The 17483-nt window shown below is 39.4% G+C and overlaps 1 protein-coding gene and 1 long non-coding RNA gene across 4 annotated transcripts in view; one reads left to right on the forward strand and one right to left on the reverse strand.

The window, feature by feature from the left end:
• Positions 1–2085: 2085 nt before the first annotated feature.
• The window catches only part of LOC133640934 (uncharacterized), a 66951-nt gene continuing 51553 nt past the window's right edge, over positions 2086–17483 (reverse strand). Inside the window, exon 6 of the long non-coding RNA XR_009824227.1 lies at positions 2086–2234. This is a non-coding gene — a long non-coding RNA (uncharacterized LOC133640934). The remainder of the gene's footprint in view (positions 2235–17483) is intronic.
• Positions 4368–16624, forward strand: LOC133640931 (mitochondrial antiviral-signaling protein-like). Of its 3 annotated transcripts, XR_009824225.1 has the most exons (6): positions 4368–4463; positions 7764–7886; positions 12382–12562; positions 12791–13245; positions 15232–16330; positions 16411–16624. XR_009824225.1 is itself a non-coding variant. In XM_062034648.1 (5 exons), the coding sequence occupies exons 2-5, from the start codon at positions 7764–7766 to the stop codon at positions 16240–16242; spliced, it is 1734 nt and encodes a 577-aa protein (XP_061890632.1). In that variant the 5' UTR covers positions 4368–4463; the 3' UTR covers positions 16243–16624. The 3 variants fall into 3 exon arrangements, 2 of the variants coding, with proteins under 2 accessions (XP_061890632.1, XP_061890631.1); XM_062034648.1 differs by having other exon boundaries at positions 12827–13245; positions 15232–16624; XM_062034647.1 differs by having other exon boundaries at positions 15232–16623.

The raw sequence follows: 17483 nt of genomic DNA on the forward strand, positions 1-17483 counted from the left end.
TGGTGTGGGGTGTGTCAGTGGAGGGTGGAGGGTGTGTCAGTCGATGGTGTGGGGTGTGTCAGTCGATGGTGGAGGGTGTGTCAGTGGATGGTGGAGGGTGTGTCAGTGGATGGTGGAGGGTGTGTCAGTCGATTGTGGAGGGTGTGTCAGTCGATGGTGGAGGGTGTGTCAGTGGATGGTGGAGGTGTGTCAGTCGATGGTGGAGGGTGTGTCAGTGGATGGTGGAGGTGTGTCAGTCGATGGTGGAGGGTGTGTCAGTCGATGGTGTGGGGTGTGTCAGTCGATGGTGGAGGGTGTGTCAGTCGATGGTGTGGGGTGTGTCAGTCGATGGTGGGGGTGTGTCAGTCGGGGTGTCAGTCGATGGTGTGGGGTGTGTCAGTCGATGGTGTGGGGTGTGTCAGTCGATGGTGGAGGGTGTGTCAGTCGATGGCGTAGGGTGTGTCAAGTCAGTCGATAGCGGAGGGTGTGTCAAGTCAGTCGATAGCGGAGGGTGTGTCAAGTCAGTGGATGGTGTAGGGTGTGTCAGTGGATGTTGGAGGGTGTCAGTGGATGGTGTGTCAGTCGATGGTGGAGGGTGTGTCAGTCGATGGTGTGGGTGTGTCAGTCGATGGTGGAGGGTGTGTCAGTCGATGGTGGAGGGTGTGTCAGTCAATGGTGTGGGTGTGTCAGTCGATGGTGGAGGGTGTGTCAGTCGATGGTGTGGGTGTGTCAGTCGATGGTGGAGGGTGTGTCAGTCAATGGTGTGGGTGTGTCAGTCGATGGTGGAGGGTGTGTCTGTCGATGGTGGAGGGTGTGTCAGTTGATGGTGTGGGGTGTGTCAGTCGATGGTGGAGGGTGTGTCAGTCGATGGTGGAGGGTGTGTCAGTCGATGGTGTGGGGTGTGTCAGTCGATAGTGGAGGGTGTGTCAGTCGATGGTGGAGGGTGTGTCAGTTGATGGTGGAGGGTGTGTCAGTGGATGGTGGAGGGTGTGTCAGTGGATGGTGTGGGTGTGTCAGTCGATGGTGGAGGGTGTGTCAGTCGATGGTGGAGGGTGTGTCAGTCGATGGTGTGGGTGTGTCAGTCGATGGTGGAGGGTGTGTCAGTCGATGGTGTGGGTGTGTCAGTCGATGGTGGAGGGTGTGTCAGTCGATGGTGGAGGGTGTGTCAGTCAATGGTGTGGGTGTGTCAGTCGATGGTGGAGGGTGTGTCTGTCGATGGTGGAGGGTGTGTCAGTCGATGGTGTGGGGTCTGTCAGTCGATGGTGGAGGGTGTGTCAGTCGATGGTGGAGGGTGTGTCAGTCGATGGTGTGGGGTGTGTCAGTCGATAGTGGAGGGTGTGTCAGTCGATGGTGGAGGGTGTGTCAGTCGATGGTGGAGGGTGTGTCAGTGGATGGTGGAGGGTGTGTCAGTCGATGGCGGAGGGTGTGTCAGTCGATGGTGGAGGGTGTGTCAGTGGATGGTGGAGGGTGTGTCAGTCGATGGTGTGGGGTGTGTCAGTCAATGGTGGAGGGTGTGTCAGTCGATGGCGGAGGGTGTGTCAGTCGATGGCGGAGGGTGTGTCAGTCGATGGTGGAGGGTGTGTCAGTGGATGGTGGAGGGTGTGTCAGTGGATGGTGGAGGGTGTGTCAGTGGATGGTGGAGGGTGTGTCAGTTGATGGTGGAGGGTGTGTCAGTGGATGGTGGAGGGTGTGTCAGTCGATGGTGGAGGGTGTGTCAGTGGATGGTGGAGGGTGTGTCAGTCGATGGTGTGGGGTGTGTCAGTCGATGGTGGAGGGTGTGTCAGTCGATGGTGTGGGGTGTGTCAGTCGATGGTGGAGGGTGTGTCAGTCGATGGTGGAGGGTGTGTCAGTCGATGGCGGAGGGTGTGCCAGGTGTGTCAGTCGATGGCGGAGGGTGTGCCAGTCGATGGCGGAGGGTGTGTCAGGTGTGTCAGTCGATGGCGGAGGGTGTGTCAGTCGATGGCGGAGGGTGTGCCAGTCGATGGCGGAGGGTGTGTCAGGTGTGTCAGTCGAGTGCATGAATAAAACCTTCTGAGATGACTCTTAACTCTGTGATGTCACGACTCCTTCAATAAATAAAGCTGATTTTGGTACTGAATCTCAACTTGAGAGGGCCATTTGCATTGAGAACGGCTCTCAAACGCACAAATTACCCGGATGTCTCTGCACATGGCTCGCACTCATCTTTCCCTCTATCCTGACTGGTCTCCAAGTTCCTGCCGCCGAAAAACAAGCCCACAGCATGATGTTGCCACCTGGTAACAATTAAAAAATGACATTTAGGTCGAGTAATTTGATTACAATGTTTTTAGGTTGAGTGTAACTACGAAAAATGCACAAAATCTAGACGACACGGGCTGGCCCGAACTGTAAATAGTCTGACATGTTTTCGCCCGACAGCGGAGAGAAATTTATAATTTTATTTCAGGTGAAATTGCAATTTCAATGTTGATGATGTGCATTTACATACCCCAAAAGCGGTGAAGTTGTCACGTTGTGTAAATGGTAAATAAAAATCTTTTTCAACTTATATTCAATTGAATAGACTGCAAAGACAAGATATTTCACGTTCACACTGAGAAACTTTGTTATTATTTGCTAATATTAGCTCATTTGGAATTTGATGCCTGCGACATGTTTCAAAAAAGCTGGCACAAGTGGCAAAAAGGACTGAGAAAGTTGAGGAATGCTTGTCAAAGACTTATTTGGAACATCCCACAGGTGAACAGGCTGATTGGGAACAGGTGGGTGCCATGATTGGGTATAAAAGCAGCTTCACAAACAAGGACGGGGTGAGGGTCACCACTTTGTCAACAAATGCCTGAGCAAATTGTTTAAGAACGACATTTCTCAACCAAGCTATTGCAAGGAATTTAGGGATTTCACCATCTACGCTCCGTAATACCATCAAAAGGTTCAGAGAATCTGGAGAAATCACTGCACGTAAGCCATGATATTACGCACCTTCGATCCCTCAGGCGGTACTGCATCAAAAAGTGACATTGGTGTGTAAAGGATATCACCACATGGGCTGAGGAACACTTCAGAAAACCACTCTCAGTAACTACAGTTGGTCGCTACATCTGTAAGTGCAAGTTAAAACTCTACCATGCAAAGCCAGAGCCATTTATCAACAACACCCGGAAACACCATCCCCGAGCTCATCTAAGATGGACCGATGCAAAGTGGAAAAGTGTTCTGTGGTCTGACGAGTGCCACATTTCAAATTGTTTTTGGAAACTGTGGGCGTCGTGTCCTCCGGACCAAAGAGGAAAAGAACCATCCGGATTGTTCTAGGCGCAAAGTGTAAAAGGCAGCATGTGTGAGGGTATGGGGGTGTATTAGTGCCCAAGACATGGGTAACTTACACATCTGTGAAGGCGCCATTAATGCTGAAAGGTACGTACAGCTTTTGGAGCAACATATGTTGCCATCCAAGCAACGTTATCATGGACGCCCCTGCTTATTTCAGCAAGACGATGCCAAGCCACGTGTTACATCAACGTGGCTTCGTAGTAAAAGAGTGCGGGTACTAGACTGGCCTGCCTGTAGTCCAGACATTGAAAATGTGTGAAGGCTAAAATATGAGAAGCAAGAATGGGGAATAATTCCACTTCAAAAATGTGTCTCCTCAGTTCCCAAACCTTTACTGGGTGTTGTTAAAAGGAAAGGCCATGTAACACACTGGTAAAAATGCCTTTATTGCAATGTGTTGCTGCCATTAAAATCCAAGTTATTGATTATTTGCAACAAAAAAAAAAGACGTTTCTCAGTGTGAACATGAAATATCGTGTCTTTGCAGTCTAATTGAATATAAATTGAAAAGGATTTGTTGTATTCTCTTTTTGTTTACCTTTTACACAACGTGACAACTTCACCGCTTTTGGGTTTCCTATTAGAATACAACAATACAAGTCGAGGCAAGCGGAATAATTGTTTATTTAAACGTCTTTCCCTGAAATATTAACGCTATAAAGTGTTCTTTTTAAAAAAAAAAATCCGATTAGTCAATTAATCGATGTGTTACTAAAATAATCGACAGCTGCAGCCCTGTAGTGTAGTGTGGTTTTATTATGGTCTTAAAAAGGAGCACAAAGAGTAAATAAATGTGGTTTTTTTGTCATTTAAAACCTAATTTAGGCCTTTTTTTTTAATGCGCCTTCATCCTGTCCGTGTGCACGGATTAGGTTCGTGGGATTAGAGACAGATGTAAAGCAGAAATCGAGATCAAATCTAATCCTGTCGCTCTCTCTCAGTTGAACAGTGACATTGGATTAAAGGCGCCGCAAGCCACGCCCCTCTACTCCACTGCCATTGGGCGGGATGTGGACCGGGCGGCGGGCTGCCGTCCAATAAGGAGGCGGAAGAGGCGGAAGTGGGTGGGTCCGGGCGGAAATGGGCGGGTCCGGGCAGATGTTGCGTGAAAGGAGCGAGGTCAAACTCCTTCGGAATATCTCGAGTGGACGCACGAAGACACGCTAAAGGTGAGCCCGGATTAAACTTTATTTCGGTACTGTTGACTTCAAGAATGACGTTTTATTCACGGCAATGTCCTCATTGTTTGTTTTTTATACCAAACTTTCACCGTGTCTTAATAAGCATATGAGTCATTAATGTTAGCTAAACATACATTAGCTTACGCATTAAACCGGTTTAAGAGGCATTTAATCATGTTTGTGTAGCCGAGTATTCTGGGTTCGCATATTCTGTGTACTGATATAATATAATAATGAAATAATAAATGGGAGTCATGAGTGCAGGTCCGGTCTCCACCACTTCTTTAATGTTATCTTCTCCTTTTTCTCTCTCTCCACACCTTCTTCCACAACCACCTTTAATAGACCTCTTACGTCACAGCCCTACGGGCGACTCTGGAGGGACAAAACTCCTCCTTACCTAACATTCTCTGCTAACTTGGGACATCCTGAAAAGTTTGTTACATTTGTTTACGATTATTATCCTATTTCTCGCTAAGAAAATAATTTCAAAGATCGTGTCCGGGCTAGGAGGACAGTGGTGCGCCGTGCAGTTAATCTGCAATCCGCACCAGCTCCGAAAAAGGTGCGGATTGACAAAATTCCAACTGCTTCCTGTTTCTTCCAGCCTAGTTTTTCTTTACTTTCACTTTCACAAGGTGGAGAGAGGGAAAACCCACAATGTGTGTTTGAGACCTACTTTAACACGGAACTAGAAACAAGTTGAAAAACTTATTGGGGTGTTACCATTTAGTGGTCAATTGTACGGAATATGTACTGTACAAAATAGCGATACTTTTGTTGTCCAAACTTTTTCCACCAAGGGCCGAATACTAAAAAGTCAAAGTATGCGGAGGTCATATTGATTTTTTTTTTTAAAAAAACAAACAAAAAAAAATGCTTAAAACAGATATTGTGTCACCTTTGTATTATAGGTAAGTATAATATTATAAAATATTAGTTAGAACATTCCAGTTTTTTCTCATTACATACCGATTTTTTCCTCTTTTTCTTACATTTTTACTATTCTTTTTTGTCCCGCTGTAAGAATATAATAATAATAATAATAATCAAATATTCATGTTAAGTTACATATTCAACAGTGTTTATTATGCTTGTTGTCATTTTTCAAAGTAATTCATAAGTTAGTTTTATTCTATTTTTCTAATTAAGTAACTACATTGTTGTTTATATTTTAAGTATATTTTAGTTTTTTGAGAGAGAGCTTCTAATATTTTACATCAAGGGTGTCTAAATGTTTTCCATCACTTAAAAGTCAAGTGTGCGGGGCCATTTTGATGTTGTTAGTTTTTACTTAAAAAAAAGGAGATTTAATAAATACATTTCTTTAATAAATGTTTATTTAATTAATTAATTTTTTTTTTTTTTTAGGGGTGGCAAAAGTGTTTGTTTCTCAGTACTTGTATTATGATTTCCCTGTCAAATGAATAAATAAATATTATATAAAAAAATAAAGCCAATATTGACATAAAATTAAAAAAAACACTGATTTTTATTATTATTTATTATTGTTATATTTTAGTTTTTTGAGAGAGAGCTTCTAATATTTTAGATCAAGGGGGTCTAAAGGTTTTCCATCACTTAAAAGTCAAGTGTGCGGGGGCCATTTTGATGTTGTTGGTTTTTACTTTAAAAAAAAAGGAGATTTATAAAGAAAATAAATTTAAATTAATTTTTAATTAATTAATGTATTTATTTGTATTTTTGTTTCCTCAGTACTTGTATTATTATTTCCCTGTCAAATGAATAAAGAAATATTATATAAAAAAATAAAGCCAATATTGACATAAAATAAAAATAAAACACTGATTTTTATTATTATTATTATTGTTATATTTTAAGTACATTTTAGTTTTTTTAAAGAATGAATAAATAAATATTATATAAAAAAATAAAGCCAATATTGACATAAAATTTAAAAAAACACTGATTTTTATTATTATTATTATTGTTATATTTTAAGTATATTTTAGTTTTTTTAAAGAGAGCTTCTAATATTTTAGATCAAGGGGGTCTAAACATTTTCCATCACTTAAAAGTCAAGTGTGCGGGGGCCATTTTGATATTGTTGGTTTTTACTTTAAAAAAAAAGAGATTTATAAAAAAAAAAAAAAAAATTGAAATTCATTTTTAATTAATTAATGTATTTATTTGTATTTTTTTTGGGGGGGGGGGCAAAAGTGTTTGTTTCTTTGTTTCTCAGTATTTGTATTATGATTTCCCTGTCAAATGAATAAATAAATATTATATAAAAAAATAAAGCCAATATTGACATAAAATAAAAAAAAACAGATTTTTATTAATATTATTATATTTTAAGTATTTTGTAGTTTTTTGGGAGAGAGCTTCTAATATTTTCATCAAGGGCGTCTAAACGTTGTCCATCACTTAAGAGTCAAGTGTGCGGGGACCATTTTGATGGGTTTTTTTCACTTAAAAAAAAAAGTATTAAAAAAAAATTAAAAATGAATTTTTATTTAATTAATTAATTTGTAATTTTTTTGAGGGTGGAGGGAAAAAGTGTCTCTCAGTACAATTATTATGATTTCCCTATCAAATGAATACATAAATATTATATTAAAAAATAAAGCCAGTATTGACAAAAAAAAAAAACACTGATTTTTATTATTATTATATTTTTGTTTTTAGAGAGAGCTTTTAATTTTACATCAAGTTGTCCGAGGGCTGCATACTTAAAAGTCAAGTGTGCGGGGGCCCTTTTGATGTTTTTATTTTATTTTTATTTAAAAAAAGGATATTTATAAAAAAAAAGTTAAATACCTTTTTATTTAATTAATTTATTTATTTGTTGTTGTTTTTTAGGGTGGAGGGAAAAAGTGTCTGTTTCTCAGTACAATTGTTATGATTTCCCTATCAAATAAATACATAAATATTATATAAAAAAATAAAGCCAATATTGACATAAAAAAACAAAAAACACTGATTTTTATTATTATTATATTTTAAGTATATTTTAGTTTTTTGAGAGAGAGAGCTTCTAATATTTTAGATCAAGGGTGTCTGAACAGTTGCGGGGGCCAGTTTGATGTTTTTTTTTAAATTAAAAAAAAGGGAGATTAAAAAAAAAAAAATTAAATTAATTTTTATTTAATTAATTAATGTATTTATTTATTTCTATTTTTTTTTGAGGGTGGAGGGAAAAAGTGTCTGTTTCTCAGTATAATTATTATGATTTCCCTATCAAATGAATACATAAATATTGTATATATAAAAAAAATAAAGCCAACATTTAAAAAAACTAAACGCACTGAATTTTTTTCCTGCCAGATGTCATTTGCCAGTGACAAGCTGTATAACGGCTACCTGAGGACCAACATGCCAACCATTGTGAGCACGGTCAAAGTGAGAGAGATGGTGGTCCATTTGCCGTGTCTGACCGCTCACGACAGGGTGAGTTCTTCCATCTGACACTTAGGTTTTGGACTGGAATGAGTTTATGGGAAAGAGATTGAAAAGGACAAGCGGTGGAAAATGGACGGATGGATGGAGATTGAACAATAATGAACTATTTTGGAGCAAATGAACATCATTAGACACGGGACTGGATCACAATTTGCCATTATGTTAGCAGTGACGGAGCAGGGAGGGGCTAGGAATAGCAGCTCTTTCTGCTCTAATATAGATTCTCAAGTCTAAATACTTTTGATACTTGAGTTAATTGAGGTAACGTGTATCATTAATAGGAACACTGTGGAAAAAGAAGTAAGTAAGCTTGTGTACAATGTCTGAAATGTGACTTACTTTTTATTCTAACAGTAGTTCTTAATATTATGCTTTGAAACAGGATTTTTCTTCACTTTGTATGATTTTGTCCTGCTTTCTTCTGTGGCATTAGCTTGGCTATATTGTTATTCACGCCACTTCTGTGACCATCTGTCTTATGTTTCCTTAGTTTGTGTTTATTTCCTGTGTAGCGCTCTTATTTTGGCTTCCTTTTCCTGCGCTCTTTCCCCTCCTGTGTTGAATATCATGCAATATTTGTCTTACCTGCACGTCACCCTCCTGTCTCCTGCATCTTGGCCTTCCAACTACTGCAGCCAGGACTCAATATACGTCAGAGTTTGAAATAAATAAATATGTAATAATACATCGTATTGGATAATAAATATAATGTTAAATAAATACATATAATATTTAAAAAATCGGCAATGATAATATTATACAATGATAATAAATAACTAGCTGTATTCTTAATGCACAACTTTTTTTTATTTTGTTATTTATTTTTTCAAATGTTTGTTGATTTTCGACATATAAAGTCCAGAAATACAATTAAACACATGTCAAAGTTTTTTTTCTCTTAACAAGTTACCCACAAACTGTATGTATAAAATAAGATGCAATAAAAAAAACATGCATCATGAAGCCACAGACAACTGCACTTCTCAGTGTCCCCAACAAATAAATATATAATAATAAATTATATTAGATAATAAATATAACATTAAATAATTTGAAATAAATTAATAATAATAAATTATATCAGGTAATAAATATAATATTAAATAATTTGAAATAAATAAATATATAATAATAAATTATATTAGATAGTAAATATCATATTAAATACTAATAAATTATATTAGATAATAAATATATAATTTTAAATAAATAAATTTATAATCAATTATATTAGATAGTAAATATTAAATACTAATAAATTATAATAGATAATAAATATATTAAATAATTTGAAATAAATAAATATATAATAATAAATTATATTAGATAGTAAATATCATATTAAATACTAATAAATTATATTAGATAATAAATATATAATTTTTTAAATAATTTGAAATAAATAAATATATAATAAATTATATTAGATAGTAAATATCATTAAATACTAATAAATTATAATAGATAATAAATATAATATTAATTTGAAATAAATAAATATATGATAATAAATTATATTAGATAGTAAATATCATAGTAAATACTAATACATTATATTAGATAATAAATATATAATTTTAAATAATTTGAAATAAATAAATATAAAATAAATTATATTAGATAGTAAATATCATTAAATACTAATAAATTATAATAGATAATAAATATAATATTAAATAATTTGAAATAAATAAATATATAATAATAGATTATATTAGATAATAAATATAATATTAAATACATACATAATATAATATTTTTAAATTTGGTAATATTATATAATGATTCTTAATAGGACTAGTTGTTAAAGATCCCTAAATATTCAGCACAACAATTAAATGGGGTTGGAGATGTCCTCTTGGGTGGGGTGGAGTTTGGCACTAATCATAATAATAATAATAATAATAATAATAAATACATAACTGTATTTTTAATGCAAACTTTTTTTTTTTTTCATTTTATTTTTATTGACATCCAGCATCAGACATTCCTATCCATTACATCATATTCACATACATGTTATATCTGTTGTCTGCCCTAAATGTCCAAATGTTTTTTGTTTATATCCCAACCATACCACCCACCACCCCCCAAAAAAGAAAGTAACAGCAAAAAAACAACAACAAAGTAATATCTACAAATACAACAATTAAATAAACAAAAAATAAATGATAATACATCAATAATAATAATAATCAGAAATAAAATAATTAAAAAATATATATAAACAGATACATATATATATATATATATACACACACACATATAAATACATACATACCTGTACACATATAGGGAGTAATCCTTTTTTTTTTTTTTTATGTTTGTTGATCGGCTTTTCAACATATAAAGTCCAGAAATACAATTAAACACGTCAAATGTTCTTTGTTCTCCCCTTAACAAGTTACCCACAAACATTATATATAAAATAAGATACAATAAAAAAAAAAACATTCATCATGAAGCCACAGACAACTGCACTTCTCAGTGTCCCCAACAAATAAATATATAATAATAAATTATATTAGATAATAAATATAATAGTAAATAATTGGAAATAAATAAATATATAATAAATTATATCAGATAATAAATATAACATTAAATAATTGGAAATAAATAAATATATAATACATTATAGTAGATAGTAAATATCATATTAAATTAATATATAATAAATAGTTTGAAATAAATATATAACAATAGATTGTATTAGATAATAAATATGATATTAAATACATTTGTAATATAATATTTTAAAATTTGGTAGTAATATTATATAATTAATACAAATAATAAATAAATAACTATTTTTAATGGACAACTTTTTCTTTTCTTTTTTTTATGTTTGTTGATCGGCTTTTCGACATATAAAGTCCAGAAATACAATTAAACACGTGTCAAATGTTCTTTGTTCTCCCCTTAACAAGTTACCCACAAACATTATATATAAAATAAGATACAATAAAAAAAACATGCATCATGAAGCCACAGACAACTGCACTTCTCAGTGTCCCCAACAAATAAATATATAATAATAAATTATATTACATAATAAATATAATAGTAAATAATTGGAAATAAATAAATATATAATAAATTATATCAGATAATAAATATACCGGTAATATTAAATAATTGGAAATAAATAAATATATAATACATTATATTAAATAGTAAATATCATATTAAATTAATATATAATAAATAATTTGAAATAAATATATAACAATAGATTATATTAGATAATAAATATGATATTAAATACATTTGTAATATAATATTTTAAAATTTGGTAATAATATTATATAATGAATAAAAATAATAAATAAATAACTGTATTTTTAATGGACAACTTTTTTTTCTTCTTTTTTTAATGTTTGTTGATCGGCTTTTCAACATACAAAGTCCAGAAATACAATGAAACACGTGTCAAATGTTCTTCGTTCAAGTTACCCACAAACTTTATGTATCAAATAAGATACAATAAATAAACAAAACATGCATCAGTCAAATAAGTACAGGCAAATATTGACATGAAGCCACAGACAACTGCACTTCTCAGTCCCCAATGCAGCAATACTACAAAGCAGACAAAAGGCTCATCAATTATCTACCTTTCAATCGGGGTTACATTTGAGATCGGTCTCTTATACATATTTTAGGAATCCAAATATACAACTTTTAACATTTTATCAGACACATTTGCGTAAAGTATCACATCGGTATCGCCGATACCAGCCTGAATTCCACTCAGTATCGGATGGGAATAACATTTCTCAACAAGCTATTGCAAGGAATTTAGGGATTTCACCATCAAAAGGTTCAGAGAATCTGGAGAAATCACTGCACATACGCGGCAAGGCCTGAAACCAACATTGAATGCCCGTGACCTTGGATCCCTCAGGCGGTACTGCGTCAAAAAAAACGACACCAGTGTGTAAAGGATATCACCACATGGGCTCAGGAACACTTCAGAAAACCACTGTCAGTAACTACAGTCGGTCGCTACATCTGTAAGTGCGAGTTAAAACTCTACTATGCAAAGCCAAAGCCATTTATCAACAACACCCAGAAGCGCTGCCGGCTTCACGACTCCACATTTCAAATTGTTTTTGGAAACCGTGGACGTCGTGTCCTCCGGACCAAAGAGAAAAAGAACCATCCGGATTGTTCTAGGTGCAAAGTTGAAAAAACCACCATGTGTGATGGTATGGTGGTGTATTAGTGCCCAAGACATGGGTAACTTACACATCTGTGAAGGCACCATTAATGCTGAAAGGTACATACAGCTTTTGGAGCAACATGTTGCCATCCAAGCAACGTTACCATGGACGCCCCTGCTTATTTCAGCAAGACGATGCCAAGCCACGTGTTACATCAACGTGGCTTCATAGTAAAAGAGTGCGAGTACTAGACTGGCCTGCCTGTAGTCACAAAAGAAGAGGTTGATGTGGTATGGATGTGGTGTGTGCGCTTGCAGGAGACCATCGAGGCCAAGAGGGAGACGTGTGGCAATGGTGACGCCATGGTTCTTCTTCTGGACTGCCTGAAGAGGAGGGAGAGCTGGCCCGAGCACTTTATCAAAGCACTGGAGATGTGCGAGCACACCAGGATCGCGGCTGAGGTGCGGGCGGAATACGACACGCTGAGGGGCGCCCACAGTAAGCATTATAGCGCTGCTTCTCAAACCTCAGAAAACACTATAATACCTAACCAGGTATTCATTAAAAGCAAGGCAGAGGTTTTACTTAACAAGTATATTTATTATTTTTGGCCACTAACATTACGCACAGTTTGAACAGTAACACTGTGTTTTGAATATTTAACCTTTGTTCCAATATATGATGTGCTCTCTACACTGTAGTAACACATTGTTTACATTGTCTTAGACTCCAACCCCAGCTCTCCTTCCAATGTCCATCCAGCTCCAGATGATGCTCACCTCCCCGTGCCCGAGACCGATGCAGGTCTCGGCCAGGCCGCCGCGCCACCGTCCCCTCCACGACCCGCCCCCAATGCCACACCCCCTCCGGTAACTGAAGCACAGCCTGAAGCTTCAACGCCGGCTGCCGCGCCCGAGTCGCCCCCCTCGCCCGACCGAGCGTGTCTTCAAGAGAGCGCCGAGCCGGAGACGCCGGATCCGGCTCGCCCTGTGCCGGAGGAGACCTCTCCATCCGACTTCCTGGTTGTTTTGCACCCTGATCAAGTGAGCCCAGGAGAGGTTTCAGCGGGCGGCGCCGTGCCGACTGAACAGAGCGACGTGACCCCTGAGCGGCCCCCCGTGCAGACAACAGACCCTCCAGTGGAAGAGGTCGTCACCCTGGAGCCAGAAGAACATTCCCAGGTGAGAAAAGCCCTCATTCTGTTTGTTGTTAGGACTACAAGGATCAGGTCGAGGCTTCGATGGTTCATTCTTGCTACTTCAACCCCAGACCAGGAGGGTCTTCACTTTCTGACTGGGGGGCCACATTGAGCTTAAAACATTTGGCCATTCGACTCCGACCTCGTTTACTTCCGTGATGACACAGCACACAGAGCAACAGTCCACAAAGTACAATGATCCAGAGCCAGGTGTCGGCGGCGAGTGGAGCACGGCAAGCGCAGAATGAACGCCGCAGCAGCAGGCGACGACGCTGATGAGGTCATCCCAGCAGGGAGGCATAGTAGCGTTGTGGACGAGCAATAAGTAGCTGTGCCCCCCTCCCCCAGCTGCACAGCTAGTCATAGCTCCCCCCCCCTCACGGGACGGAACCTAGATGTCCCCAGACGACAGGGATGGGTGGGAGGGCGCTTGACGAGAGGCTGAAAAACGCTTCAATGTGGCCATCAGTGCCGAAATGTTGTCAAGCTGCTGGACCATAGAAATCTCTGCGGGGTCACTCACTGGCTCGATCATTTCTGTCTTCTGCGGGGTCACTCACTGGCTCGATCATTTCTGTCAGGGTTTAGTGAGCGTTGCTCGCAGCGTGACGCCAAGCATGCAGAGGTAGCAGGCGTTGGAACGCAAGTCAAACTACATTTAAAAGTCCCGTGAAGCAGGAAACAAAGAAAAACAGTCCACAAAGTAGAACGATCCAGAGCCAGGTGACCAGGGCGAGCGCCAGACGGGCGAGGAAGCTCAGGCCACGACCGTTTGGTGGACAAAATGAGACAAAGGAGTGGCAAACAAAACAAGTTTTTCCGTGGCAGCGTCAGAGAAAGTTGTACATGTAAACAAACTACGGTGAGTTCAAGGACCGCTGATATTAGTAGGACAAAACATTGCTCGCCAATCAGTGAAGCATGTTTAGTGGGATTTCTAACAATTAGCTTTGTGTCATGTTTGTCCTCTTACAGAAACTATATTCAAACTGAAATTATATTTTTCCCCTCATCTTTTTCCATTTTAATACATTTTTGAAAAAGCTCCAGGGAGCCACTAGGGCGGCGCTAGAGCCTGTACGGAAATATTAATGTTCAGTTACACATTTAGTGTTCTAAAAAATAAATAAAAAGCTAAAAACAGATATATTTATTTAAAGACAAAACAGTGTTATAGATGACTAAGTATATTATTATTATTATTATTATTTGTTTAAAATGTCATCTTTTTCTCGTTTTTTCTTACATTTTTACGGTTATTATTTTAGATGTGATTATTTGAAAGCAACTTTTTAAATTTGAGCAGACACATTAGGTATTTGCACAAAGTATCACTTGGTATCGGATCGGAAAGACAATCAGTGGTATGGCACATCACTACATCGTTGATTCTCTGGAATATTTGAAATAATAGTGAAGTCTGGCCTACTGGTCCTTGTTTTTTTGGGGGGGAAATCTGTCCCTCAAAACAGTTAGGAGTACTACGGAACAGTACTTGTGTTCTCTCAAGAACAGTATCGGTAGGTAGGTCTTTATTGTCATTGCACAAGTACAACAAAACTTAGTTTTCAGCACAAAGCCGTTGAAGATGAGACAAACAAACAGTGTGCAGGGTTACAGAACAGGAACGCTGATGGGTCGCCACAAGGCGCACCGTAAAAGATGGGAAAAAGGTCAACGCTGGGGGAGGATGAGTAAAAAAATACAATCTAGACTGGGCTCCTAAGTGGGGGAAAAACCCTCCATAGCAAAGCACATATACATCTCCAGACTTGCACCAGAGGGGAGGGAGTGGGGGCTACGGTGGCAGGCTGCAGCTCTTCAGGCGCTGCCCAGCGGTCCATCACCTCTAAGGGATTCGCGTCAAGGATAGGGGGTGGGGTATATGTGTGTGTGTGTGGGGTATATTTTTTGTGGATGTGTCCGCCCTCGATGAGTGGGTTTTAAAGGCTGTGTTCTGATGTCCAAGGTGCGTTCAGTACCCGATGCCACGCAGACTGAAAGTACATCCGAAGGCTACGCCCTCCCCGCCGATGACACGACCATGGCACTGAGCCTGCCCTGCCCACTTCTCAGCGCCCAACCGCCGACCACCTATTCGGGCAACACAGACTGTCTGGAAATCAGCGACTTTGCACTAGGAGAGACAAGCACCGAACCCGAGGAAAACCCCCCGGAGGAAGAGGATGTGCGGGTGCACGTGATGCACGTGACCCAGCAGCCGTCGCTCCTCGACCTCGGCGGCCAGAGCGTCGGCAACGGCGCAGAACCCGATGAAAACCCCCCTGAGGAAGAGGAGGCGCGGGTGCACGTGATGCACGTGACCCAGCAGCCGTCGCTCCTCGACCTCGACGGCCAGAGCGTCGGCAACGGCGCCCAGCCGCCGACCACCTACTCGGGCAACACGGACCGTCTGGAAATCAGCGACTTTGCACAAGGAGAGACGAGCGCCGAACCCGAGGAAAACCCCAAGGAGGAAGAGGAGGTGCGGGTACACGTGACCCAGCAGCCGTCGCTCCTCGACCTCGACGGCCAGAGCGTGGGCAACGGCGCCGAACCCGAGGAAAACCCCCCTGAGGAAGAGGAGGCGCGGGTGCACGTGATGCTCGTGACCCAGCAGCCGTCGCCCCTCGACTTCGGCGGCCAGAGCGTCGGCAACGGCGCCCAGCCGGCGACCACCTACTCGGGCAACACGGACCGTCTGGAAATCAGCGACTTTGCACAAGGAGAGACGAGCGCCGAAACTGAGGAAAACCCCCCGGAGGAAGAGGAGGCGCGGGTGCACGTGATGCACGTGACCCAGCAGCCGTCGCTCCTCCACCTCGGCGGCCAGAGCGTCGGCAACGGCGACGCCTCCAAGGACGGCGCCGCCGAGGAGCCGGCGAACCCCTCCTCCGGCAGGCTGACCGCCAACAGCAAGTACATCCTGACGGCTCTGGGCGTGGGCGCACTGCTGATGGCGTGGAAGTGGAAGCATTAAGGTCAGGGGGCGGTGAAGGAAGCATGCCTTATTGTCGTGGCTCGTCTCTGCAGGTGTGTCTTTCAGCAGCTCACCTGTCCGCTTTCAGGTGAGTTGCTGCGTGCGTGGTGGAAATGTTTCTGTCTAGAAATTTGAATGAGAAAGTCATTTACGTTCCGTCCTTTACAGCACCTGTGAGGAAAGCATGTAGGTGCACAGGTGACTGTGATTGGACAAATGTCGGGTGGAGAGACTGGCGGTGACAACATTTTTTGACCACTTCTTACGCAACACTTGAGCTTAGCTTTTGTTTATAGCTTTAAAACTGTTTTTGTTAACCTTGGAAAGAAAACATTTGTATTTTGCAAATAAAGCCATTTTTGGAAAGACTAAAGTTGTAGTTTGAAGTACTGTATATTCATGTTGTCATTATGGTGGTACTTCATGAATACTTAGGTCTACTACACTACTGTATATTCATGTTGTCATTATGGTGGTACTTCATGAATACTTAGGTCTACTACACTACTGTATATTCATGTTGTCATTATGGTGGTACTTCATGAATACTTAGGTCTACTACACTACTGTATATTAATGTTGTCATTATGGTGGTACTTCATGAATACTTAGGTCTACTACACTACTGTATATTCATGTTGTCATTATGGTGGTACTTCATGAATACTTAGGTCTACTACACTACTGTATTTAATGTTGTCATTATGGTGGTACTTAATGAATACTTAGGTCTACTACACTACTGTATTTTAATGTTGTCATTATGGTGGTACTTAATGAATACTTAGGTCTACTACACTACTGTATTTAATGATGTCATTATGGTGGTACTTCATGAATACTTAGGTCTACTACACTACTGTATATTCATGTTGTCATTATGGTGGTACTTCATGAATACTTAGGTCTACTACACTACTGTATATTCATGTTGTCATTATGGTGGTACTTCATGAATACTTAGGTCTACTACACTACTGTATATTCATGTTGTCATTATGGTGGTACTTCATGAATACTTAGGTCTACTACACTACTGTATATTCATGTTGTCATTATGGTGGTACTTCATGAATACTTAGGTCTACTACACTACTGTATATTAATGTTGTCATTATGGTGGTACTTCATGAATACTTAGGTCTACTACACTACTGTATATTCATGTTGTCATTATGGTGGTACTTCATGAATACTTAGGTCTACTACACTACTGTATTTAATGTTGTCATTATGGTGGT

This window comes from Entelurus aequoreus, linkage group LG23 (assembly GCF_033978785.1).
Source record: "Entelurus aequoreus isolate RoL-2023_Sb linkage group LG23, RoL_Eaeq_v1.1, whole genome shotgun sequence".
In the NCBI taxonomy this organism is placed as follows: Eukaryota; Metazoa; Chordata; class Actinopteri; order Syngnathiformes; family Syngnathidae; genus Entelurus; species Entelurus aequoreus.